Here is a 26,555-nt window from a genome sequence, read left to right as displayed (position 1 = left end):
TACTTCTAGTTGAGAACTGATGGCTTCCTCTCTTCAACAGGCATCTACAGCATAGTTGGCAATAACTTGTTCATTTATTAAAATAAAACCAAAATAAAAGCATGAGTCTCAATTAGTCAAAATGACAGAGCTATATTAGTGACAAGTACTCTATTTTAGTCTGGATGAGGTATTATGCAGCAGTTTATATTGCTATTGCCAGCGTAACTAACTACAGTGGATAAAAATATTTGCAATCTTCAAGGTTATTAATCTGGCAGCTTTACAACATACTACATTTTAAAAGTAGGAAATGACAGCTTTGTAAGCAAACAACTTCTCTGTCCAACTTCCACTGGCTCGGGAGGCTCACACAGCCCTGCCATTTCCACAGTCTCCCAAGTTACCAACCTGATGCAAAGTTCTCTGCAGAAGAATTTTGCAAGAACACAAGTCCTGTGATATTCTCACACTAGACGACCAAAGTGAAAGTCAACATTTATTTAACTTAAACTTAGTGCTCAGAACCAGACTTCCAGTCACTACATATCTCCAAATGTGAGGGTGACTGTTAAAGGTACACTGCACACATTAGTGTATCATCATATGCTACAAATGAATTATACCAAAACAAAAGAAGCTGGAAATACATACTACATTGAAAATACAATCAGGACGGCCATTTGTTTGCAAAACAAGAAGCTATGAACATAGCAGAAAGAGCTTGCATGTTATCTCCAGTTCTGTCTGCCAAATCTTGCTACTTCTTGATAAGGCAAAATGGAAAGGGAAGAGTAAACACTGATAAACATATGATATGCACAGAAATCTAATGGGATCAGTTTGTATCCAAAAAAATACCACAAAAGGCACATGATGAACAGTCCAGTTACTGAAGACAAGATATGAATATGGGAGGGAAAACCAGCTTCCAGGTGACAGAGTAATACAGCGATGATCGGGTTATCCTTATGTCCTAATGTGGGTGAACCTCTTGAGGGTCCTGCTCAAAATCCAGTGAAGTCAACAAAAGACATATTGATTTCAAGTTATGGCTCAGACCCTAATTTCATAAGCTACATGCTATCAACTATCTTTAATCCAGATAGCTACACTCAAAGTAAATCATTGCAAAAAATAATCTTCAGTGCTGATTGATATATTTATCTTTCACAAAAAAGCAGAATCTTTCTCTAAAGCAGTTACAAGTGACTGTCTCTTTCCAGATGGTCAGTCTGCACCCACTTGTGCTCACTTATATTTGTCTTTTTTCAAATACTTACCAGAACCTGTTGACTGTGAGAAAATCATTTGAATGCCAAGGCCAATATTTTGTCATAATCCAACATACAGCCTAATCATAAAATATAGTTTCTAAAAATCTTACATATTTTACAGCTGCCAACATCTTTAAACAATTATTAATTTAATCTTACATATATCTGACTTTATTGAGAGACGTAAAAGTTAAAAAAATACATTAAAAGGCTGCAAGTGTTGGGTTCACTTACTAAAAGAAATACATGAAAGAGGTAGAAGATTCAGAAACACCATAGATGTTCCTATTACAATAATATCTAATTAATCATACAGCTGTTGTGTAGGGTATTCAACTGCACCAAAGAGTCAGGTGTTTTATTCTGCAATGGTACTACCTGAAGCTACCAAGTAGTCCGTTTTGGAAAAACAGAGAGAATTTTAGACTGATTTAATACGGTCCAGTTTCTCACTAACTGAAAATTCCCAACCAGAAGGCATTTTTTTTATAACAACCTTCAGAAGTCTCAGGTGTTAGAAATATAACCATCAACTTACAGACAAGATTAACATGGTAAAGAGTTGTTCCCCCCTCCCCCCCATTCTTTTTAAGCTAAATTCATTTGTGCTCAGTTTAATGCCCCAAAAAATTGTCAAGGGGGCTTCAGGGGCAGCAAGCATAGCATTCAAGCGCATGGTAAATGCGATTCCAGTAATGAATAAAAATTGAAAGACAGCAATGAAACTGGCCACTTGCCCAGCACTGTTATTATCTAGTGCAGTGAAATTGCTTTGCCTCTCATAAGCCTATGCCTTGCCATCTAAAACAGTGTCTGAAATGCTCTATCAAAAATACACAGCAACTCTCACAGACAGACTTCACATCACCACATCCTGAATTGACCACTTAGAAGTATTCCCAAATGTCCAGTAAGTTTGGGCTGCACGTGACTTAAAGACTCTGTTGTCTGCTGAATCATTCTTGATTACACCTGTGAGAGGATACAGTGGTTATCTTACTAAACAAGTGATTTTGGCTGGTTCCTTTTATGATGATTTAAGACAAAGTGCTGCTGTACTGGTTTCCGCAGTCTACTGTACAATTGAGATTGTCAAGACAGTATAAGATGCTGAAAAAGTTGTATAGGTTTTGGTCAAACACCAGTTTCTGAGAGACACAGTTTTACAGTACTGTACTTTCTGTATTTCCAAGGATGTCTGCTCATAATATTAGAAAATCTGAAGTGTGATGATGTTAGTCATGACTGTTTCTTTAGGCATTTGGCAAAATACACATACATATAACAGCTATTTTTGACATTATTGAATGTTTACATATATACAATCTGTATACTGAGATTATAAACATGTAAGGTAAAAAAAAAAGATATAATCTTTGTTTGTTTGCCATTTGTGTCAAATAGTTGCCTTTCAAAGCTTGAAATCCTGTCACAAAAAAAAAAAACCTATATTTCTTACTCCTGCATGCTAATCTCTACTACAGTATGTTGTTTTTCCCTTACATGTGGAAAGTAAAGAACACAAGGTTCATGCATACAGCATACAAGTTTACATCAGCTGGGCTCTCCGTGAGGCAGGTTCCCAGTTCCGCTCTGGTCTGACTCAGGACTGCAGTAAACCAGAGAAAAACCTCTCTTACACAGGACTGGCAAATGGACTGCAGCTGGGATTCTAGGTCACCATGCAGAACAGCCTTGTCACATCTGGGCTAATTATTCTCTGTCAAATGTTATGATTTTGGTTGTTTGTAAAATCCATAAAATACAAGTCAACAAAAAAGAAAGAAAGAAAAAAAGACTGGTTTTTTCCCTTTCCACATGACAGGAGGTTATCACTGCAATATCACGGGCATCTCTGTTGATCTCCCGAATTGTCTGAAGAGCAGATGAATGTGCAGTGACTCAGTGATGCTGAGTTTCTATAAAATCCAAAGTAAACAGTTCTGATGTGACCCCAGGAAAACACTGCATCTAGATGGATGTCTCCCATAGCTGGAGAGGGGGAAAATAAACACAAACACACATTGAACACCAAGATAAAACAGGCTGTAGCCCAAACAGTGCAAGGAACTTGTTTGGGGAACTGCATCAACATCACTTGGGTCACCAAATCTCCTCCCAGCCTCTGGTGGGTATCTGTTCACCAAGAAAGCAGACAGGCTTAAGCATTTCAGCACAGTTTGCAGTCAGCATAGTCAGCCCATGGCTGGGACTTCAGTTTTCTTTTTGAAAGAGAAAAGTCAATGTAGCATCAAACTTGTACTAGACAACTTATACCTTAGAGTTACACTAATACTAGTGTAGAGATAACTTCCCATTTTCATCTGCCTAACTCTGCTCAGAGCAACATGACTTCCTGCTGTGGGTTTGAGCTGCTGCCAAAGCAGCACCAGGGCTGAGACACATCAGTACAGCCCCGGCTCCAAGCTGCCTTGGAAGACCCTGTGCTGCATCTCACACAATCTTCTGCCCCAAGCAGCACTTAGGGAGCAGCTTGCAGGTTCCCTCAGCAGCACTCCATTCCTTTTTTCTTGAAAAAAAAAGGACAGAGAACAGTGATGAGAATCTCATCAGCATCAGCAACATGAACCAAGGGTATTGCAAGTAAAGCTCCTAAAGCAAATTTCAGGCTTTTTTGCTTATTCAAATACCTGCTATGTCTGAATTGACACAAAGGAAATAAAAGCCTTTTGGAGCAGCTGGAAATTTCCCTGTATGAGGAATTACTATCCACCACACATTCCAGAAGCTCCTGGTCACACTAGAGGGGCCAGGCTGGGCTCAAGTTACACAGCAGTGAAGTCCCTCCAGGTCTGCAAGCACTCCACACGCTGCATAACTGGAAATTTTCACATTTCCAAAAAGCTGGAAAGAAGGTATCCCCACAGCCTGAATGAGAGCTGCTGGCAGAAGGGCTAAGAAAGGAGAGCCAAACACACCACTTACTCCAGGGCTGCCCGTACTCTGCAGCCCAAAGGATATCCAGGGCACATTTTCAGCTTGAAATAAGAAAAGTAGTGAAATCTGGGCTTCAGAGCAGCTTTAAGAGCAACCTGAAAAGCTGCCTGTAAACACAGCTGTCACGGCCTTCCTCTGTGCCAGAGGCTCAGCAGCTTCAGAACTTCAGGGCACAAAGGAAATGCCATTCCAGCTCTCCTTGCTGGTCAAAGGAGTTAATCTGCCACAGATTCCTTTTGAAAAACTATCAGTAAATCAAGTCACTGGTGAAATGCAGAGAGAAGAGGGACACATACCCTGGCACTTTGCCTGTTGACTTTTTTCTCTTCATCAGGAAGTGGTGGCATTGGGTAAGGGTATTTTCTGCTGGAGGCAATAGATCCAGTGGATGAAGACGGAGACTTTGCAGGAGACAGTGTCCTGAGATGTTGAAACACATAAAATAAATATGATGTCTTTGCATTCTAGCACTGCAACAGCAACTGCCATTACTCTGAAGCTTGGTTCAGAGCCAAGAATATAGCTTATTATTAGCTCAATATTAGGGGGATAAAATTGTTTGATCAGTAAGTCTTAAAATTTCATTATATGAATAAAGATATTTAGAGATTTCAGGAACACTGGAAGAAAAAAATTTGCTACTTCTTATTAGAACTGCATAACAAAAATTATTTCTTAAACTGTTTTATATGGAATTGTAATTAGTCATTAAAAAATTATTAAAAATCAAATCTGCAATTGAATAAATACAGAACTAAAAGTATAAAGCCTAAATAGAAACAGTAATTGTATAAATACAAGCTAAACAAATGTCTTCTCCCAGTGACTAAATGGCAATTATGTGTCTTTATGCATGTCTTATACATCTCCTAAATTGATACAAACATAGCAAGTTAATCTATTATTTTTGTTACATTAATTTACACAAATGCATGCATTTGGAGGCCAAACTGTTAGTTGTGAAGTAACAAAGGCATATACAAAGTGCTAATAACAAATTGTTATACATGCAAGCATCATACAGTGCATATTGTTCCAGCCAAAGAAAGAGTCTGATGAGAATATACAAAAATGGACTGATTAGTCAATGGCAATCAGCATTTCTGTACAAGGTGAGTTGAGTAAGCAGGAGCAAGTAAATGTTTGTATCACATGAAAGGCATTCTTTTCATGTCAATAAGGCAACAGCACATTATTGACTGAAATTTTATACCCAAGAAAAACTCTTATGCTTCTGTTTTGAGATTCTGCACTTTTCCCACTTGAGAGGGTCTTATTAGGCTCTAAATCTGGGCAGAGTTAAATGAAAAAAAGGCCTCAAAGTAGAAAAATTGAGCTATCCTGACCCCCTTGTTCTCTTGTGCAGACTAAGGGCATTCACCACAGGAGGCCTCTTAATACTGCAGGCGCATCACTCAGCCCTCCCTGAGCACTGCTATCTAGTATCTTCTGAGTTAATGTGTCCCTGAAGATGGAAACTTTCCATCTTCCATAATAATAAGTGACATTTATTTACCTTTAAATAATTATTCTTTTATTTTGGACTATTGTATCATTTTGTTGTGTCTGTAGCTCCCTACAATTGCAAATTCTCTTGCCTCCCATACAAACAATGACTGATGGTAGCCACAAGCAACAAGGTGTCAATGAAAATTATATGATGAGAGCTCTCCACTCTGGCTCATGATCCTCTAATGCCTCATGTGGTAGCCTCTAAGTTCAACAGCACTTAAGAGATTTGCATTGGTACAATTATCCAAACATGGAAGCATACATCTTCAGTACCTGCACATTGATCACCCATTAAGATGAACTGGACATACACCAATGCTTTCAGGAAGAAAAACCCTGAAACAGCTACTGCAGTATAAAACAAGATTTCTGTATGTCCGACATCATGGATCTGGGCACCAAACTGTGCATGCAAGAAAACAGGTTAATTAAAAAAAAAAACTTTCCAGGGAAAGGTTGTCAACAGTGCCCTGCTGTTCACTATCCATACGTGTCCTCTCATCTCTGCCCCCACTTGGACTATCACTAATAAACTATTTGTGGATCTAGAATGAAGAATGTAAGGAGAAGAGGGAGGGAGGAAAATAAGGACAGCAGATTTTACATATTATTAGTAATCCAATTATTCACAAATTTTACCTCATTGCTGCAGTAGAATTTTAAATTTTCATTTTAAAATTTGCAAGAATGCACTTGGAGATCAGAAACAAGGAACTGGGCTAGTGGAATCTGACTTGGCAAGCCCTATCAGAAAGCTGTTTATAAGGTAGCACAGCCAGGCAGGTGGCACAGAATGAAGGCATCTCCCATCTCTTTCACCACACCAGGCACGACACTTCCAACACACCACAGGCTCTTCACGTTTTAGATACTCTAAGAGAAGGCCACAGATGAGAGGAAAAGCCACAGCCCATCTTCCTCTCCATCCATCTGAGCAGGCGATCCTGGAAGGAGTAATAATCCCCCAAAGGATAGAGCATCTTGAATATTTTCTCTGCACAAGCAGGTCCTCTAACCAGGATCCCTAACTGAGCCTTTCAGCCAGGAAGCTTTGCACCATAACTCAAACACAATGCTGCCAAGCCTCCAGTGTAGCTGCCTACATATCCTTCTTCTCAAACCCCCTTCGCACTGCCTGCTCGCCTGCAGTTTGCACGTCTGACTGATGTGAGCTTTGCTGCCCAGCTGCAACACTACAGCCAACACATCAAGAATGCAGTTGCACACTTACAGAAATGACCTTGCCCTCCCCTCACAGGGCCTCAGCACTTATTTTTGTTATAGAGTTACGTGCTGATTTTTGTCATCTTTAGTGCCAGCTACTGAGACTGTGAGCATACACAACTCAGCGTGTGCTCACAGATCTTACATTGCATCTTCTGTGACAAACAACATTGTTTGAGGTGGTTTTGATCACCTTTCAGGTTGTGCCCTGCAATTGTGTATGTGCTGTGTATCCCAGATTTACATATACTTTAAATGAGAAAGGTCACATCTGGCTCTTTCTCATTTACAGGATGGAGAGACAGCATTCAGGGACACTTGCAGGTAATGCTGGGGTTAAAGGTAGGAAAACTTGGCAGTTTTGGTCAAGGGTGGGATCCACTTAGCTTTCACTAGGGTTTCAGTTCTCCTGCAATCAAATCCATTAGCTTTCATGCCAAATGTTGCTTCCAGCTGAAACTTACACAAGAAACCAGTACACAACATGACAGAGATTTAGGGTTTTACTGCCAACCCTGAATGAAGCCATGCACCTCACTGCAAAAATTCTAAATTTTGTCCAGAAAGCAATGTAGAGTCGCCACTTTGTGGCTACTGTCCTGAAAGCTAAAACTAAGAATTTGTGGAGACCATTCTGTGATTCACAACAAACACTGTGGCAGCAAGAATACATCTGGAAGCAATCCCTGCAGCCTTGGGCCTACCAGCTTCCCTCTTGTCCCTAAACAGCAAATGTTGGCTCACAAGAAACTGTGCAAAATGTGGCACCTGGTCACACAACTAAACATCTTGCAATTTTGTGTGTCATTTTAGCTGAACTCAAAGTAGGTGGACCTGACAGATTTGAACTGTTCATGAACTGTGAGTGATTCTCTTTTGCAGACTGAGATAATGTAATGAAATTCAATTAACATTCAACCTGGTGAAAGCATTGCTAGCCCAAATATAGACCCTATCAGCCTAATCTGACCTTTGCTGCTGTGGATTCAGCTCTTTGTATGACACCATCAGCCTAGATCCTACATTAGGAAGTTAGGATCTTCTAAAAACACTGGGGTGGCTAGACATTTTAAAGTAAGTTCCTTTTTAAAGCCACAGATGTGCACACATGTCCTCAGAAAGAGCAGCAGCAGAGGGGAGAGGAGGCTCATGGAGGGGCTGCAGAGGAGACAATGGTTATGGCTTGAGCTGTAACTTGGAGCAGTGAACTATGCCTCAGAAGCAGGCACTCACATACTCCAATGAACCCTTCTCCCTAACTCTTGAAACCAAATCCTGATCCTACTGACATCAGTAGGCATTTTTTCATATCCTGCCAACAATAACAGTATTTTGCTTTGGTTGTAATAGGGAAAGGGCTTGTTGGTTTGTTTTTTATTTTAAGCACAGTCTAGAGCTGTATCAGCAAGAGCAGCTTGGCAAGGGCTGGGTCATGGCTCTGGCCTCAGCTGGATGCTCACAAAAGAAGGTAAAGGAGATGGGTCACCTAAAGAGGAACTGAGAAGAAGTCAAGGACACAAAGGAGCATTAGAAATAGGAGGGAAATGACAGCCTACTGTCTCCTCCTTCCATGCTCCTTCTTGATACCCTTCTGATTTAGGACAGCCATTTTCCTTCTGGTTATGTGCTCTGGGTCTCCATCTAAAAAACCCTTTGTTTGTAAGCCACTTTTGTGTTTAAGTAACTCATAAAATATAACTTATTGTAAATACTTGCATTAAATCAAATGTAGGTGGCTCAACACTTTAGAAGGTGCCTTCTAGTCTTTTTTCTTTATAATTATCTACAGAAATGCCATGTTTAGGGTTTCTGGAAGTTTGTTTTCTGATTCCATCATGGCTCCATCAAGTCTTAGATTCAGTGAGAGTCCTGAGTAATCCTTAACCATATTTCAGAAGGTCAGCCTGTGCAGTGGACATTGTAATTGTCAGTAAGAAGAATAAGCAATAGTAGCACATTCATAAAATAATGTCCCTTACAGCAAAGCTAAATTCAGGGAGAAGCTTCCTGCCTGATTTTATTGCTGAGGTTATGTGGTTGGCATACAAAATTAAAATCCAGACTAGACTTTAAGCAGGAAAATGAGAGTTTTCTTCACAGATCTTATTCTCTTACAGATGGGAATCCCACACTAGGGAGTTTTCGGATGCCAGAGACACCAGCTACTATTATTATTATAATTATAAAAAGTTATTATATAGAAATACCAATCAGACTTGTAGACTAGAAAAAAATTACTAGGAAATCAGGTGCTAGAGAGACAAGTTATGATTTATACTGGGTATTTTAAGTTGATGGAGAAAATCTTCGTGATGACTAATATCTCTGTTTTCTGAAAATCTGCAACTTTCCTAGAAAGCTTTTTTGTCATTTTTCCTTATTCTATTTCAACTCTTCCTACAACAGCACCAGTCATCAACATTATTCCTAAAACTACAAGAAAACAAGCACAACAGCAGTATTACTTTCAGAACACATTTAAAAAAACAGAGAAATCAAAGATGATTACCAACATGAATATTACTCAGCTAAAATCTGGTGTAAATGTCTTACCCTGGGTCTCTGACTCATAAAATATAGTACCAGCTGGACTTCAGCCTGATGTTCTAGTTTATCAAATAAGATCTATTTCATTCTGTTTGTGAATCCCTTCACAAGCCCAGGCTCAAAACCCAGCCACAAGATGTTCTGACACACCATTCTTAGGAATAGTCTTTTCCTGTCCATGCTATCATTAAGCAAAATTGCATCTGATTTTTGTGGAGAAACTGTTAGTTCAACCTCTTGTAAACCCACAGCAACTCATCTCATGAGATCTGATCTTTTGCCTTCCATAACCTGTCTGCAGAATACTTGATTAACTAATTTAATTAGGAAAATTCAGATTTCTAAATTTATTCTAGTTGCTCTCTGATTTCTAAGGGTAACTGCTGCAGGCAGTGATTAGTAAGCTTCTGTGGTGCGAAAAATTTGATTTATGTTACATCTCTGCTGATATATAGCCTTTAAAACTCACATGGGTCAGCTTAATCCTCATCTACATGCCAAAAATGCTTGGTTTGTCTCAAATACAATTAAAAATGTGACTCATTTGGTGTAACAGCTGAATACCCTCAGGGGCAGGGCACACTCCCATCAATTTAATCTAGTTACTAAATAAAAATATACTGATACTAAAAAATGAAAATCAAATTATGAATATGCAAACAGATTTTTAACCCTGTTTAACTAAACCATTTAGAGTAACCTGTATTAAAATAGTGCTATCTTCATATTCCACCAATGTCTTTGTTTATGGCTACCACAGGGCTTCTGATAAAAACGCCCTGAAAGACAGCTATGGGGTTATGCTATGGTGGGCAGCTCTTGACCTTGCCTGAAAAATAAAGGTCAAGAGACTCTTTTTAGAAAAGGTTTTGGTAACAAAGCACACCTCAATTCTTATGTGAGTTTGCCTAATTTCAGCTTCCAGTGACCTTTGGTCATTATCAGTCTTAGTTGGCAAATCTAAAGGACCTCCCACACACAGAGAATTTGCTCCATACCAGTGATGTGGACTTCATGATCAGGTAAGTGTTCAGCTGCTCCCTTAAACTGCACAGCCTGAGGCTCTCCAGGCCTTTCCATGGTTTTTCTGGGCTTAGATGTCCCCAGTTCTAGAAGGTGCTTGCTGAACTGCAGACACAGACCTGGACCCAGTGCTGAAACAACCAGACTCACAATACTCCCTGCCAGAATGCCCAGGTACCAAGAGACTTGTCTGATACCAACTGGGACTATCAAAACAGCCTCCTGTAAGCCCTGCATTCTTGCACTGGGGATCTCTTCTCCCTTTTCAGGACTGAGATCAGGGCTGGAAGGCCAAAGTTTACTCATTTTTCCTGCTTGTTCACTGGAAACCTTTCCTGCAACTTACTCTGTGATTTATAAGGTGTTGAAAACAAACAGAAATGGTTTTAAAAAGTAACAATTTTATGGTGTTTTAAGACTTCAGAACATTTTTAGTTCTAAAAATGACTAAATTCCTACCCTGCCATTTAATGTCTGACAGTGTTCCTATTGGAATAAAAGTGTTTCATTAGCACCCTGTGATACAATTCCCATCATATTTTTTTCCAAATGCACACTGTGCACATTTAGCAAATGTTTCTGTCCTGTTGCACTATCATTAGGTCTACTTGTGTAGCAAAATTATTAAGATTCTATTTACTTGTTCTTACCATGCTTCACTGTTTGGGCTGAAGATTTTGCTTATTATTCTTTTTATTTGTCTTTCTGTAACTATCTTCACTTTTTATATGTCAGCTTACAGCTTTATGGATTTTGTTCTTGCTTTATGTTATTTGTCATAAATTGTCTTCCATTCTCTCCTATCCTGGCTCATTCTTTCAGCTGATGCAGAGAACTCTCTCAGCTGTGGGACTGTGTCTTTTGGGAATATACTGCAACATTCAGTCTCTTAATTCATGTCCAACAGGGGCCCAGCCTCATGCATGCTTTTTCTCTGTAACTTGGAATGTACCAGATAATGCACCCTCTTCCCTTTCAAAAACAAGTTATATTTTTGGTTGAACCCTACCTCACTTGTAACAGATTAATTAGCAGTTTGACAATTAGAGCACAGAGTATATTCTCATAAATTTAGTTTTCCAATTACAATATATAAATTATTTCATTGCAGGCTGAGGGTAAAATACCACTACTTTTTAGGTTTTTTTAATTTAAATTTTAGTATGCACTATATAAGACAGTAGGTAGAGTCAATGTGTTATGAAACCACTTGCTTCAGTAAATTAACATTCTATTTAAGTTAATAGTATTTTATTAGTGATAAATATGTCTCATGCCCATAAAACACTATTTGGCATAAAATGATGAGAAAGCTACTACAAGCTATAGATGATGGTGGGAAAGCATGCACTACACACACCCTTTTCAATGGCTTCATTAAAACATTCAGAAAAAGAATTGTAAATTGCACATGAAGCCAAAAACAGACATCAAAATGCAGCAAAAGAAGAGGGGCCCTTTGCACCTAAGTAACTTGTATTGATTTATACAAGGTAGGAGTCCCAAGATATTTGTATATGCTGGAACAGCTCTAAAAAATGAGAATTATAGAATTAATTTACAAAATACCTAAAGTATGGTCCTTCTGTGTTTTTATTCACATCTTCTACCCACTTAGCTACATTATATTCTCTTTTGAACCATGGGTTTAAATACCTGCAGAAAGCAATGGAAGGAACAGAGAAAGCAGAAGAACAAGAATAGAAAATCTGAGAACACACAGCACAAGCTTAGCAAGGATGTTTTCATCCCCGAAATGCAAGTGAATATGGCAAATAAATCAGTATGGATTTGGGTGAGGACTAGGCAATGTGTACAACTGCATGAGAAAATCTGACCTACAACAAGACTCATACGTTTGATTAATCTGGAAACTCTTTGGGATACATCATTCATTTAATGTTAAGGGTAAAATTCACTCCTATGCAGAGGGCCAGCATTAAGCTCATGGTTTGAACTCCCTTGTGATCTCAAAACAAGGATGAAGGGGCATTTTTGCTTCAGTCATGACATTTGCTTGCCAAAGACACACTTTTGCACCCATCCAGAAAAATTGCAAGATAATGGCTAAAAGACCACAGAATCTTTGGCTTGACCCTTTTTACAGGAATGAATTTCAGCCTCATCATGTTAAAAAGTTTGAATTTTTTGCCACTATAGTGACAATTTTTACAGTTACAGGCAAACAACCCTCTGATTTTTCAATGTTCATTTAGTTTGGCTTTAATGGAGGTAGGCTGCAGAGTTATCTCACATTTTACAGAAGCAATATTGACACCAAAACCACATTTTTTAGGAAAAAAAGTCCGAGTTGTATACTCATATCGGTTACATGAAAAATGATTAAATAAAGATGATATTTAATTATCTGACAACAAATTACCAAGGAAGGAGAAAACTTTTTGTAACAAATTTTTCCCAATAACAAGATAAGCAAATTCCTCCCCTCTGTCATGTCAACAAAAGAGGGAGATGCAGAAAATAGGAACTGGTCTGCCTGGACCAATTTGAAGTTTCTTTTTGTTATATATGAATGGCAACAATCAAATGATTATTTGTGATCACCATCTTTATACAATAGAAACTAGCACAATGAAATACGGAACAAATTTTAACCATGGAAAATGGGAAAGAAAATTCCTTTTTAAGTTATTTTTGATACTTCTGGTCCTGTTCTTGCCATCCTTATTTATGGGAGGGACTCCAATGACCTCACACATGGGAACAGGCCTTGCAAGTTATTGCTCAGATGAATAAAAGTTGGGCCAAATCATGTCATTCAACCCCCTCCATATTTCAAACAACGATGACAACAAAAGCAGCAGCACTTTTTCAACTTCTTTTGCTCCTTTTTTGCTCTGGAACATCTCCTCCCCGCCCCGCGCAAGCACAGCCACAGCTCTCAGAAAGTACTCGCCCTCAGCCACAAGTGCTTCTAAGTAGCTTCCTCAGCTCGCTTATCTATCAGGAATCGGGAGTGCTTTATGCTTTCCAGCTTGGGGTCTTAGAGAAAGAAAATATCAAAAGCGGTAGCGCAGCAAACCAGGTGAACCACAAGTGAAGCAACAGGCTGATGCCAGCGTCACCAGGAACTGATAAACTTCTGCTTTAGCTTTAATTGTACATTTTCTTGTACTTGCTGCAATACTTTAAACTTGCGCTTTCTCAGTTGAAAGGGTCTTTTGGTAACCATGAAACACTCCCAATCTGGCTTCCTGTATTAGAAAACAGTGTAAGGTGCTATCAAAGCATGCAATTGTTGCACAACCATGTTGCAGGGTTTCCTGGGTCTGGGTGTATTACAGACCATCATTCACCACCTCAATCCATCCGTTAAAAAACGGTTTAACTCAAGTTACTGCAGACCACTAAATGATACCCTCAGGCTGATCTTTCTGGCCACATGTCCATTAGTAATGGCCAGAATCCACATTTCCTTTGAGTGAGAAATTCTGCTTTGAAACAAGGTGTCCTTACGCATAAGCCTAGAGCTAGACCGACAGCTCAATTCGGCTCGTAGCGCAACATGCAACAAGGCAAAAGACCTGGGCTCAAGAGTACTCGTACTCCTCCGGCTGGCGAGGAGGAAGGGTAGCTAGCGCTGCATCAGCAGGAGCACCTCCAAGCAGTCACGGTGTTTGGCCACAGTGAAACTATCGGATACTGGGGAAGGGACTTTTCACGGGACAAAATGGCAGCCCAGAATGCAGGGGCAGGTGAGACTGACCTGTGATCCCGACTCCCTGTTTGGGGGTGGTCGGAACCCCCTGGGCTTATGCCTTGGGCAGGGATTTGGTGGGCGAGAGAAAGCCCAGGCTCAGATGCATGGGTTACCCGGCTGCAAAAAGACAATATATAATAGAAAGTCTAAACCAAAGACGTTCGTATCAGTTATAACAATGAGGAAGACAAATGCTTATAGGAAAAGCAGTGCAAATTAACAAAGGTCTGAATTGCTACCTGTTCTGGGACCTGTTTTAACACAAGGTCCCAATTAAACTGTCAACTTATTCAGAAAACTCTCATAATTCCTGGATAATTCTAATTGACTTAAATAGAAAAGGATTTTTCAGGTCATTTCATCAGCCATGTTTCTGAAAAAGCGTTTGGCCTGTTGGCATTCCTTCCACATATAATGAAGGGTCTGCCTGTAGTAAAGAATAATTATTTTGTTATCAAACATCCAAAACCAATTAAAAATATCTCACAATATCTTTAGCAGTCTCCTCAGTGCTCTATGCTTAGCATAAGCCTTGTTCATGTATGCCAAGGGTCACGCAAAGGTGTGAGCAGAACATTTTTCAGGAGCTACCCAAAGCGTTTGCAACTCCCTGTCAGCTTGTGAGGGCTGCAGACTTCAAACCTTGCCCAGTCCTTAAGAAATTTTGTTTAAATGATTAATGGCACAATTCTATTTGATTCTTGGCTGTATACAAAAAACCACCTGTGCATAATGTGTGCAGTTACTGCAGACCATGCATACAAGTATCTTTGTAGGCAATCACACCAGTGTGCTCCTGCTTAAAAAAAATTGAATTCTGCACAAGGTATGCCATTAATAAACCCAATTTTATAACAGTTAACTACAGTCTGCTAATTACAGGAGACCAACACTGTTATCCTTTTTCTTCCATATCAACAAGTATGCTTTATTGGACTCCTAAAGGCCACACCAGCTGACTTTCTAAATACTGCTTCAGAACTGATTTCAATACTATTCTGGATTTCCCAGACAAGGTAGAAAGTTAAATTGGTCCGGGAAAAGCCTCTATGTATTCTGCAGCATCCTCAAAGCAGCTGGTGTTTTTTGTGGTTTTTTTTTTCCTAAATGACTGAATGCTGGTTACTTAGATCATTCTCAGTCCATTTTCTCTCCTTGCAAAACAAGCTGTCCCTCTAATCAGAGAGATAATTGCCCTCTAATAGCCCTGGGAGTTCTCTCCATTCCACTGAACTGACAGAGCATGGGGATCATTCAGTGGGAGCTCTCTCTCCAGCTGGTGACAGGACTGCCAAGGAGACTCAGACAAGCCATTCAGGCCTGTGCAGTCCAGGACAGACCCGACCAGGAGAAAGGGTATTTTCCTGCCTGGCAGGCCTCTCCCAGGAAGACACACACTGCTTCATCCCCAAAAGGTTGCTGCATGGCCCTTGGGAAGTACAAGTCTCCTCCCTGTAGCACCAGGGCTGCTGCTGGGTTGAGACACCACCATAACAAGCAGCAAGAAGGAAAGCAGAGAATTAGGTGGAGATTCAGGGGCACCTTTAAAAGAGAAACAAATATACAGGGAAAAATATTTCCAACTCACAATATCTCTGTTTGCCTGCTTATTTAATGCTCCAAAGTTCTCAGAGCAAATCCTATTTGTATTTTTGGCAGTTTGGCCAGACTAATTTTGATTTTATTAAACTATCTCATGCAAGGAGAAAAGAAAACGAGCAAAATAACATTTCAGAGTTTATCAGCACAAAGAGCACAGAGACTCTTGAGATAAACTCCTCCAAGGGCTAAAATTTCTGTTTCCATGATGCCATTTTGACCATGCAATGTTATAATTGCAATGTGCATCGAAGTATCATTTTTGTAATTTATAACATAGGGTTTTCTATAGGAACCCTTTCTGAGCCTACTCACCTCAAGACAGTGCACTGTAGGTAAAAGAAAAATTTCAGAACAAACTCAAAATCCCCAAACTAAACAAAATGGGGCCCAGAGAGCAGTTAGCATTATCAGCTTCTAGCAGGGTTGCTATCAAGCCCATTTGCCCATCAAGGTGCAAAGTTAGTAGTCACGATATGGGGAAGGACACTGTCACTACCACCATGGTCAAAGAAAGGGCTATTCATGTTGGGTGTAAGTGCTGTAAGAGCAGGCCAGTGCTTTTGACAAGCCCAGAGGTTTCCAGCCATTCACCACTCATTCACCAGAGGGGCCTGAACCAACAGACTTAAATACAAAGGAAGGCTCTTCCTGTGTGGGGAGCATTGCACACATGGGCTCTTTAGGAAATGTAACCAATAAATCAGTAAGCCAGCAACTCTCAGATGTAGAGGAAAAGTCTAGGGATCAGTCACTTGGTAGAGACTTGAATTACCCATTTATCACAGGGTTCACTCAAGACTGGCTGTTTCAGGCTTACAATGGCAAACTTCAAGGTACTCTCAAAGCAGACAGAAACCTCTCCTAGGAAAGTATGCAGAGATACAAATCTCTGACTCTGCAATGGCCCAAGCCAAGGTGAAGACAAGGGTAGGAAACAGTCAGGTTATCAGAAACTCAGTATTGAACCAGGATACACTCAGCAATGGCAGTTTACTGTAGATAAAAGCCTGCAGTGATGGTGCAGGCTGCCATCATTGGGAATTGCTATGGGAACGACTGTGAGGAAGCCTACATAAAAAAAGAAAATTAATAGTTAATTTTTAAAGAATACATAAAAAGAGGTTGAAATACATTAGCCAAACCATTTACCAGATTATCAGTCAGCAATCAGAATGGGCCACAGAGCAAAAATGCAGCTGTCTACTTTTCAGTACTCTTAATTTCCATCTACAAAACACAAATATGAAAACTCTACTTTTTGGCTTTGCTTTTTTAATTTCAGACTTACTCAGTTGAATTAGACCGTGGCCTAAATCTTTTGCCTCTGACTTTCTTTCTGTTTCCTCCTATATTACCTGAAAGAAATCAAAGGACAAAGACAGTAAAACAACTTGAAACTCACCTGCCCCATGCCAAACTGTATGTTCTTTTTCCATCCATAGCAAAAGAGCTGCTACCTTTAACTTTAAGCCATTAACCTTTAACTTTAACCATTTAAATCTCACAGGTCTCTTCTGCTTGATTTACCTCAGACACTTAGGTTACTTTTCTCTACTTTTTGCTGCAACTGCACAGAGCAAAGAATTCCTTTATTTCAGCTGTTATTTGACAAAATCCCTACACTTCAAGAAAAATGCTTAACACTGCCTGATAAAATCAAGAAGCTGGCAATAGTGAATAGATTTCTCTTTTTCATGTAAGCTCACACTGGAGGGAGAAATTAAATATAATTTCTTTGTGACAAAGCACTGTGCAAAAAAGGCACTTGTGGGGGATGCTAAATCCTAATCCCAAAATAATAACAATTAGCACAATTTTAAGGAGTCATGCTGCTATCCTAAGATCAGCTAAACTTTCAGCAGAGCAGCAGAGGTCCAGAGGCTGGTTTCCACTGTGGCCAGCACAGTGGTTCATACTTACCTTGCCAAGAATTACTCCTAGGCCTCCCATTTTCACAAATGTCTGAAATATGTTTTGTGTCTGGGATCCTTTCACTCCAGGAATGAGATAATCCATTTGACCTGGAATAGGAGGGCTTAGATGTGGTTATTGTTAAGGGTATTGGCTCACATCAATGTTAGCTCAGTGGTTTGGTCACATTCCTGAGGCCAGTGACAAAACACAGCCTAAGGTCTGTCTGCACTAGCAGAGCATCCAGGGTTTCTGGTTAAACTCTGCAGTTACACCTTGCAGCTGTCCCTGCAGTGGTTCCATGTGCCCACATTCAAGAGCCAGGCATCAGCACTGCTTTCTCACTCGTCTGCTGTGGAATGCACAAACACTGGCGCACACCAGATTTCCTTTGGATTTGCAGCTCTGCCTCAGTTCCTAGATGGAAGATGCCCTTACTACTGTGCTCATTTAAAGGCTTTTTCATCTCACAGTCAAGCACATCCCGCCTGCAGGCTACCCACTCCCTCCTTATGCTGCTGCAGGAAAGCCAGGACAGCTTCCCTCAGCCCACTGCTACCAGTCTCAGGGGCTCAGGAGTTTGTGATGAACATTCTCCCACCCAGAGATGGGAGCTGGTAGTGCCTTTGCCTCATTTTTGCTAATTTTGAACGTTTATATTTTATCAGCCAATTGCTGCAGTTTATAATTCTAATGCTAAACTCCAAGCCAAAAATTGTCTTTTTATCTAGGTATTTGGTGCAAACTGTTTTTTCTTTCCTCTTGCATTCCTTTTAAGAGCCAGAGATGTATGTGGTGATGTCCAACAGGTGGGGTTTTGCAACAGGCTGCCTCCTGTTGAACTAGAGCTGCTGCTCAGCTGTTTGCCATGAGATCTACAACTATTTACAAAAGAGAAGAGGAAGTTGAAAAATCCACAGTAGATAGCTTTCATATTACAAAGTCTTGCTTAAAGGAATTATTTTTGTAGTTTTTAAGTCTGGATACTTGCATTTTTCAGTCTCTGATTTCCTTGGGAGCATCTGAGAGATGCTCTTCAATTTTCAGAAGCTCAGGCTAATCACAGCCACACTGAAGTGAGCCCAGGGTTTCATTAATTCAAACTTGATCACATCATGAAAGGTCTGAGAAACGACAGATCCACTGACAGATTTTCAAACACTTCCTCCTCCTCCTCCTCAAGGTCACTTTCAGGTTCAGGAATGTCTTGCTATATAATGGTTTTGGTGTTTGCTATTTCATAACAGCAACCGTTATCATAAAGCTATGTCTTAATCCTTGAACATCCCCTGAATACCAGCTAATATTCCATAGTGTTTTCCAGCATGGAGAAGCCCAGGCAGCTGATGGCCCAGCCACTCTAACATCTCCCAAGAGATGCCATCCATACCAGCACACAGAGCAGATCAAAACCAGCTTGGAAGGTAGGAGGTAGCACTCTGGGAATTCAAATGGAAGGACTATGTCAGCTGTTTCACAATGTTAATGGAATATTTGTCAGACTTACTTTTCCAGACTTGACGGTGGTACAACATACCTGAATTGGTGGTGGGAACAACAAAACTCTCTAGTACAGACAGACCTTAGAAACCATTAGCTTTTTGGAACAAATAATAAAGAGAGACACATGAAATAAATGAAGTATGAAAAGAAACACAGATACTGCATGAAAGAAGAAACACATTAAATTACAGTGTTTTAAAACAACTTTTTTTAAACTCTATTTAAACCTGATAGACAAAGCTAAGAAAACTTGCTTTCCCAAGACTTTGTTTCAAAATTTTAACCAAATTAGAAAAGATTCTCTAACACAAACAGTGCATTATTTAAGATTACTGTTTGCTTCCTGAAAAAAAAACCCAAAAAAACAAAAAAACAAAACAACCCACACATCTAAAAAGCTGAATTTAAAACTTAGAGATAATTAAGTAATCACTACTGGAGTTTCCCCAATAACATAATCATTAGAACAAACTGAATGAGGTTGTATATAAGATCAAGCTGCTATACCAAAATAGCAAATATCTTTACATACGTGTCCCTTCCATACATTTCTCTTTACTTTAATTGAAATAATAGCAAAGAAAATGGCTTCATCAACTGCACAGTTGTAGGCTGCTTAGTGGGACAGGAATTGAAAATTGCAGTTTTCCTGTGAAGCAGTTCATGACTGTCAATTCCTCTAGGACACAGAGCTTCTCATAAATTCTTTTACAGTGGCACAGCTAGAGACTTTCATATAAAGAATCTTTCACTTCAGAGGAACAGTGAGCATCATGATCTTAGCAATGACAAATGTCTTTCAATGCTTTTAAATGAATCTTCCCTTTTAAAATGCTGAATTTTTTAGGCAACTGGAACAATAAAGGAAGTAGTGAAATCTGATCAAGGGCAAAATCTAATTCTCTCTAATCTAATGACAGCAAGCAAAAAAATGCAGAAAGTCTTTGTAGAATTATTTTCTAACACCTGGTGACCATTTACTATACTACTCTAGTAAGTGAATAAATGCAATCACTATCATCTTTAATATGAGACAGCAGAAGTCTAAGTCAACACACTGGATTAATGACACTGACAAATAAAGATATAAAAATAACATTTATATTTTATGTTTATAACTATTATTGAAGAAAGACAATGTTCCTTTTCTTTGATTACATGACACTGATTAAAAAAGTTGTTGGTGTTTTATTTAATCTTTTTTCAGCCACCAATTATTATTACAGTCTACTTGAAATCAATTCTCAAGCTTGGATATTATAAAAATTTTATTAAACAAAAATTGGTTTACAATTTTTTTTTATTCTGGCCTAATCATACTCATTATCAACTAGGACGCAGGAGAAAAATCAGTAATCAAAGCAAAAAGGATGCTATTTCAAACATTCCACAAAGAAAGAAGAAAGAGTCAAACCTGCTGCAAAACAATGAAATGTTCTGACTAATGGAATAATGGGTGATGGAACAGGTAGAAATCTGAAAATGCGACAGAAAAGCAGACCTCTTCTTAGAACTAGATGCAGAGTTTGTGCTGACTCCAGGAGGCATGTCGCTATAAAAAGAGTCGGCCTCTCCCGGCTTTTTTACATAATCTCCCTGGGGTATTTGTCTGAAGTGTAATAAACATTGTAGAGTCAGAAAACATGACAGGAACTAGAATGCACACAGACATGCATGAACATTAGTTTAAAAGAAAGAGGCAAGGATAGCAATCCTTGAGAAAACCTGTTAACCACATACAATAAAGCTATTAATAAATAATTCAACCATCTGAGAGAAAAGTCCCACACGCTTCTGTTATGTGCAGAAGAGTGGATTATGTGGTTTTGGAAAGAGAAAACAAGGAAAAATGTTAACTCTGATCACAATTTTCAAAGTGAACAGTTAGTGATTCTTGAGACACTGGATAACCAGTCAAGACATTTCAAATAGCTCACCCTGCTGGTTGGAAAAAGCACCAGTACTGAGCCTAAGCTGAATACAGGCCTGCATCAAAGAGGAGCTCACGAATAGTGAATGGTTTTTTCCTTCTGAGGTAGATGCATTTAACTTTTGTGATCATGATAGAATTCAAGAGTAGCAACCTGTTGAGTTGTTTAAATCTCAGGAGGATAAAAACCTCCAGTTTTTTAACTGAATTCCTCTGTAAGGGAACTAACACCAGTGTCAGAGATTCTCAGCTACTCCTGATCACCACAGTAGTAGACTCAATCTGCCAAAACACACGACAGTAATTTAACAGTTTATCCTTTTCCAGAACTAGAAGCTCAGTTATGGTTAAAAAAAAAAAAAAGATAAAACAATAGATGTATTGGAAAGTTCTAATCAAGTTATGCAAATTTTTTGCAGATGGTGAATTCATCGCCAGCAGAGAATACCTGCCATGCAAATATTCCAGTTATAGTTCCACCAGGTTTGAAAATCCTCCCAGGTACAAGTAGTTAGTTTGACAGTTGACTGTTTCATAATATCAGCATCAGTATTTATTCAGCCTCACACTTTCAAGACATTTTTGCTACAGTCTGCTCCTATCAAGATGCACAGGTTGATTCATATTCAGATTATGTCCAACGACAGACCTAAACTGGGACCTCTCCATTCCATATCTGGATGTCTAATGCTTCTGAAGTATGTAAAGAATACAACTATTTGGCACATAAATCATTTGTGCAATGCAGTACTTCCACTCTCCATCTTCTAAGGCTTCTGGAGTTTCAGTTCTTGTCCCATGCCTCAGCTGGCACATGGGTGTGTTCAGAGTTGGCTCAGTGTGGGCAGCTGTCTCCCCAGGGTTCATCTAGCAAACTGCTCTCTTGCTACCCCATCAGATATAACTTCTCTCATGTAGCTGTGCCCTTTAAAGCCACATATTCCAGCTGGCAGAATCCTTGCTAATTGGCTCTACTTACCACTTTCAGTTTATTTGTTTCACTTGCTTATTAGTACCAAGTATAATCCTTATGTCATGTTCAAAAATATTATGATGGCTTGTTTTCATTGTTATTTAAGGAGTAACTATTTTTTATTTTTTCTTTTTTTTTAATAGACTGTCTGGACAATCTGGTGGGTATGGTTTTTTTTTCATTTATGGAGCACTCCTTGTACTTATCCAAAAATATTTTATTTAGAAGTCAGCCTACAGAGCTCCATTTTATGCATGAAGGAGATTTAGTTACTATCTTCCTCATCTTTAAAATGATGGAGTCCTCCATTACCTCCAGAAGCCTCAGTTTATGCTGCTTCCACCTCTGCCTGTGCTCTCACACACTGCTGCAGACTGGCTGCACACTCACAGTTCTTGGGCCATAAAGTAATTTCTGGAGATGGAGATATCTGAAGAAGTTATATTCTCTAATATTCCAATGCAAACATACACGGGGTGGACTCTGTCTCTTTTTCAAGGTTTTTTCTGCCCTGTCCTCAGCCAATACTGAAACATCCATAGTAGAATGACTTGATGGCCATGTTAATCTCCATTTATAGATACATCAGCTTCCACTAAGCAGCACCAAACCCTTAAATTCCGCCTTCCTTGAGCTGGGTGACATTCCCTACCCCCCAGCCTCTGCATAGGTTTTGTCTTGTACTTGTTACTGTACCTGTGGCCTATCTGACCCTGGAGAACACAACCAGCACTAGACAGTGCTTGTCCACTTTTTACAAATATTTTGAGCCTGGCAGAGAAAGAGCTACACAAAGGGAAATGGAGAACAAGCAAACGGGTAGCAGCAACAAACAAAGCAGCAGCTTGGACCAGAAGGCAACGACACAGGCAGAAAACAGGGGAATTTGAGAAATTCTCTTATCTGTTGGGGACTGGGAGAGGAAGGAGCCAACTCCTTCCCACAAGACCCATCTGCCAGGCAGATGCCTGATCAAAGGGAGGTGGTCTTCCAGGAGCCAAACACAAGTCACTAGGAAAACAGTTTATTTTTGGCCACAAGCTTGGAATGCTGAAAGCTCAGCCCTGTCTTGAAGCCAGTACTGTGCTTTAGCTATGAATCAATTGAACAGGGTGACAGGAAAGAATGGGCTCTTTGTCCACATAGCTATTTAATTGCATTGTATTTTTAACTGCAAAGAAGCTCCAGGAATTAATTTGTCTCAAAAGGCTCCTGAACATCATGTTAATATTAATTATTCAGTTTTTAGCCTCCCAAGAACACTTTCATCTCTAATAGCTGATTTTCAGTGTCTCTTATTGGAAATATTCTCCTGTTTTCCTAAATAAAACAGTCTATTGCAGAAGTATAAAAAACATTGGTTTTGCTACTGAGTCCAGTGAAATCAGGATTTCAAGCAATGCATTACAGAATTCTGATTTCATATATTATTTAAACTATGATAACCCATCTCAATATTTTCTTTGTAGCATGTAAATGTGTGAAAGAGAAGAAAAGCTATTTTCAGAGACTTCTAAGATACATTCCACTACTTTTATCACATACCTCTGTCTTCTGTAGTTTCTTTCCATATAAACAGAAGAGAAAGGAAGAAGGAGTTTTTAGTATGCAGGTACACATAGTCAGTAAGACCAAAAAAATGTAAAAAGAAAAACATTGTATACAGAATGAAATTTTTGCTCAAAATATTTTGACTAATCACTTCTGAAATAAGCATATTTACAAATATAATACATCAGAATAAAAAGAAAATATATTCATGTTGATGGCTTGTCAGCTCTGAGTGTAAGGTGTAGTTCATGCTGGGTTTAAGCTTGTTCACTGTGAAGCTGCTAGTGAGAGGTGCACTCTCGTCCTGAACCTCCAAAAACTAATCCCACTGGCTAGACATGATCTCAAAACAAGCCCTTAACTTTTACAGTTTTATTCTAAATAAAAGTCCCGATTTTCAGATACTGCCAGAAGCTGAGGGTGATATACCAAGACACTATAACCTACTTTTCTACTATCCTTATCTTCATGGTTTTTGTTCTAAATGCTTCTTTCCTTGCTTATTTCTGTGCTGCCCTCAGCCTACCTCAGTCTGGCAAACCAGCAGAGGCTGTGCCACGTTGTTATGCCAAACCACTGGGTCTGTGCCCCAGCCACAGCACTGCCTGCAGCTGAGCCTGCCCTGCCCTCCAAGCATAACAAGGACCTAGGGACAAATGACTTCAAGAGTCAGTCTCATCCAAACACAGATGATAAAGTCAGTACCTTGAATCCTTTTTTACTGCAAGCAAAAAACATAAATCCCTCTGGTTTTATATGAAATTCACAAAAGAATTAAAACTGAAAAAGACCAATCAGGCTAATATAATCCATTTTGCCTCTCAGTGAGCGCTGACATCTCTACACCAGGAGAGAACTTGAACCTTATTTGCAAATCGCAGATCTTTCCTATCAAAAAATGTGCTTGAATTAATTTCAGGTTAAGCCCACTAAATATAATTATCTATTTAATGAAGCCTATGGTTAAATGCTTTGCTGACTGACTGAGAGCTAATCTTGCTATATTTACTTCATCATGAGGAAAAATTTATCATTTAATCAGATCATATTCTTGTATTTTCTTTGTCACGTACAGTAAAATCATAATTTGATCATCTAAAAAAAGAAAAAAATTACTAAATGAAAAATAAATTCCAAATTTAGCTCTCTAAAACCACATACAAATGTAATAATTGCTTGAAAAATGGCAATACAATAAAAATGTTACTGTATAAATATTGTTGAATTTGGATATTTTAGATTTTTTGAATTGGTCTTCTCATAACATAATCAGCTATGAAATACACATATTTTGAAACTCTATAAAGAAGAATAAAATGTACTTACTTGTAACCCCAACCAGTTATTCCTAAAACGAGAGCCAACACTAAAATGGTGCCAGCAATAGCCCCTATTATTATATTTGTGCTAACCACACCTGGAAACACAAGAAAGATGAAAAATATAGATGGTTTTAGGAGAAAAATACACAAAACCAATAAATGCACCATCTTTCAAAAACCAGCTTGAACAACTTTCACTAGGCTGATTAATGGTAACCCGCAATACACTCCTGAAGCATAGCATGGACATAAAAAAACACTTGTAAATCAAGCTTTGACTTCTGTGTCTGTTTCCATTAACTGAATGCTTGTTACACAGGAAACCTGTGCCAGGTATGCCAAAACAGTATTATCAATATTAAACTGCTGTAGATTACATCCTTACAACCTGCCCTAACAAATACATGCTTACCATGGAATAAAAGTGACTACTTGTTTGGTTTTGCTCAGATCCCTTCCACAGCTAAATAAATTAATCAAATGAAGAATTCTGGAAGATGTCCCACCACAAGGATTTCTAATGATCAGCATTTATAAGCTCATTTTTCCACAATATATCATTTTTTCGTATGCAAGACTAAAGCAGAATAAAAACTTCCACTCCAAAAATGTAAGTCAGGCATTACCTTTCCATATAGATTTGGACTGTCCCAGTAACCTTTTGCTTGTCCTGATCTATCAATACACCTAATAAGGCCTCTCAGATGACTGGGACAAGCATGGTGGAACTGGACCCATTGATACCAGTTCCCAAAGCTGCACTGGCTGAGGCTTCATTTACAGACTTCTTTTACATTTTACAGTGCTTTTGCTGTGGGAGAAGAGAGGGGAACGAGGCTCCTGCAGCAGCAGCATGCTGTGTACTAACTGAAAGAGTAGGAGACCGAGTTTTCCTTGATTAACTTTCTTCAAATCCAAGAACTCTCAGTTGCTGGTAAAAATTATAACAACGTACCTTTATTGATGGCATCCTTATCAAAAAATAGATCATCTTTGATATGAGAACTGCAGTCATCTCCTCCCCAGAAACGGTCGCAGACGCATTTTATTTCATTGCTACAAACCTGCAGTCAAAAGTGTAGCTCAGAAAAAAATCAGATTATTCATCCATTCCCATAATTAATATCTCAAGTGTAGGTACAGTGATAAAGCCATGATTTTACTGCTCATAAAATTTTGCAAAATAATTTTTAATATATAGCAATTTTTAATTTATGTTAGGTATAAATGCATTAAATGTGCTATTATATCTTATATAAAAAGATGTAATGTTTATTCAGTACAAACTTTAACATAATCTACATTTAATAGAAGCATTTATAATTGTTTTGGGAGACTGACCTTAACTACTTTTTTTCCAAAATATGATGAAGTGCGTGATTTCAGATAAACAAGGAAGTTTAAATAGAGTGTACAAGACAAAAGACATTGTGAGAGAACAAATTCCTTGATCTCAGCTCAGTCGCAGGGCCCTGGACCTGCGACTGAGCTGAGATCAAGGAATTTGATCTCAAGGGACAGT

The 26,555-nt window shown here is 39.0% G+C and overlaps 1 protein-coding gene across 1 annotated transcript in view; it reads right to left on the bottom strand.

The window, feature by feature from the left end:
- Window positions 1-461: 461 nt before the first annotated feature.
- ADAM22 (ADAM metallopeptidase domain 22) overlaps window positions 462-26,555 on the bottom strand; it is a 70,047-nt gene continuing 43,953 nt past the window's right edge. The window contains exons 21-27 of the mRNA XM_050970572.1: window positions 25,989-26,097; window positions 25,038-25,128; window positions 17,764-17,864; window positions 17,132-17,198; window positions 12,090-12,176; window positions 4,511-4,634; window positions 462-3,248 (exon numbers count right to left, since the gene is read on the bottom strand). Of these exons, the coding sequence (XP_050826529.1) occupies window positions 3,228-3,248; window positions 4,511-4,634; window positions 12,090-12,176; window positions 17,132-17,198; window positions 17,764-17,864; window positions 25,038-25,128; window positions 25,989-26,097 (600 nt within the window). The 3' untranslated portion in view covers window positions 462-3,227. The remainder of the gene's footprint in view (window positions 3,249-4,510; window positions 4,635-12,089; window positions 12,177-17,131; window positions 17,199-17,763; window positions 17,865-25,037; window positions 25,129-25,988; window positions 26,098-26,555) is intronic.

The sequence above is a fragment of the Serinus canaria genome, chromosome 2 (genome assembly GCF_022539315.1).
Source record: "Serinus canaria isolate serCan28SL12 chromosome 2, serCan2020, whole genome shotgun sequence".
Taxonomy (NCBI): domain Eukaryota; kingdom Metazoa; phylum Chordata; class Aves; order Passeriformes; family Fringillidae; genus Serinus; species Serinus canaria.
This window is presented reverse-complemented; position numbering and strand designations above follow the sequence as displayed.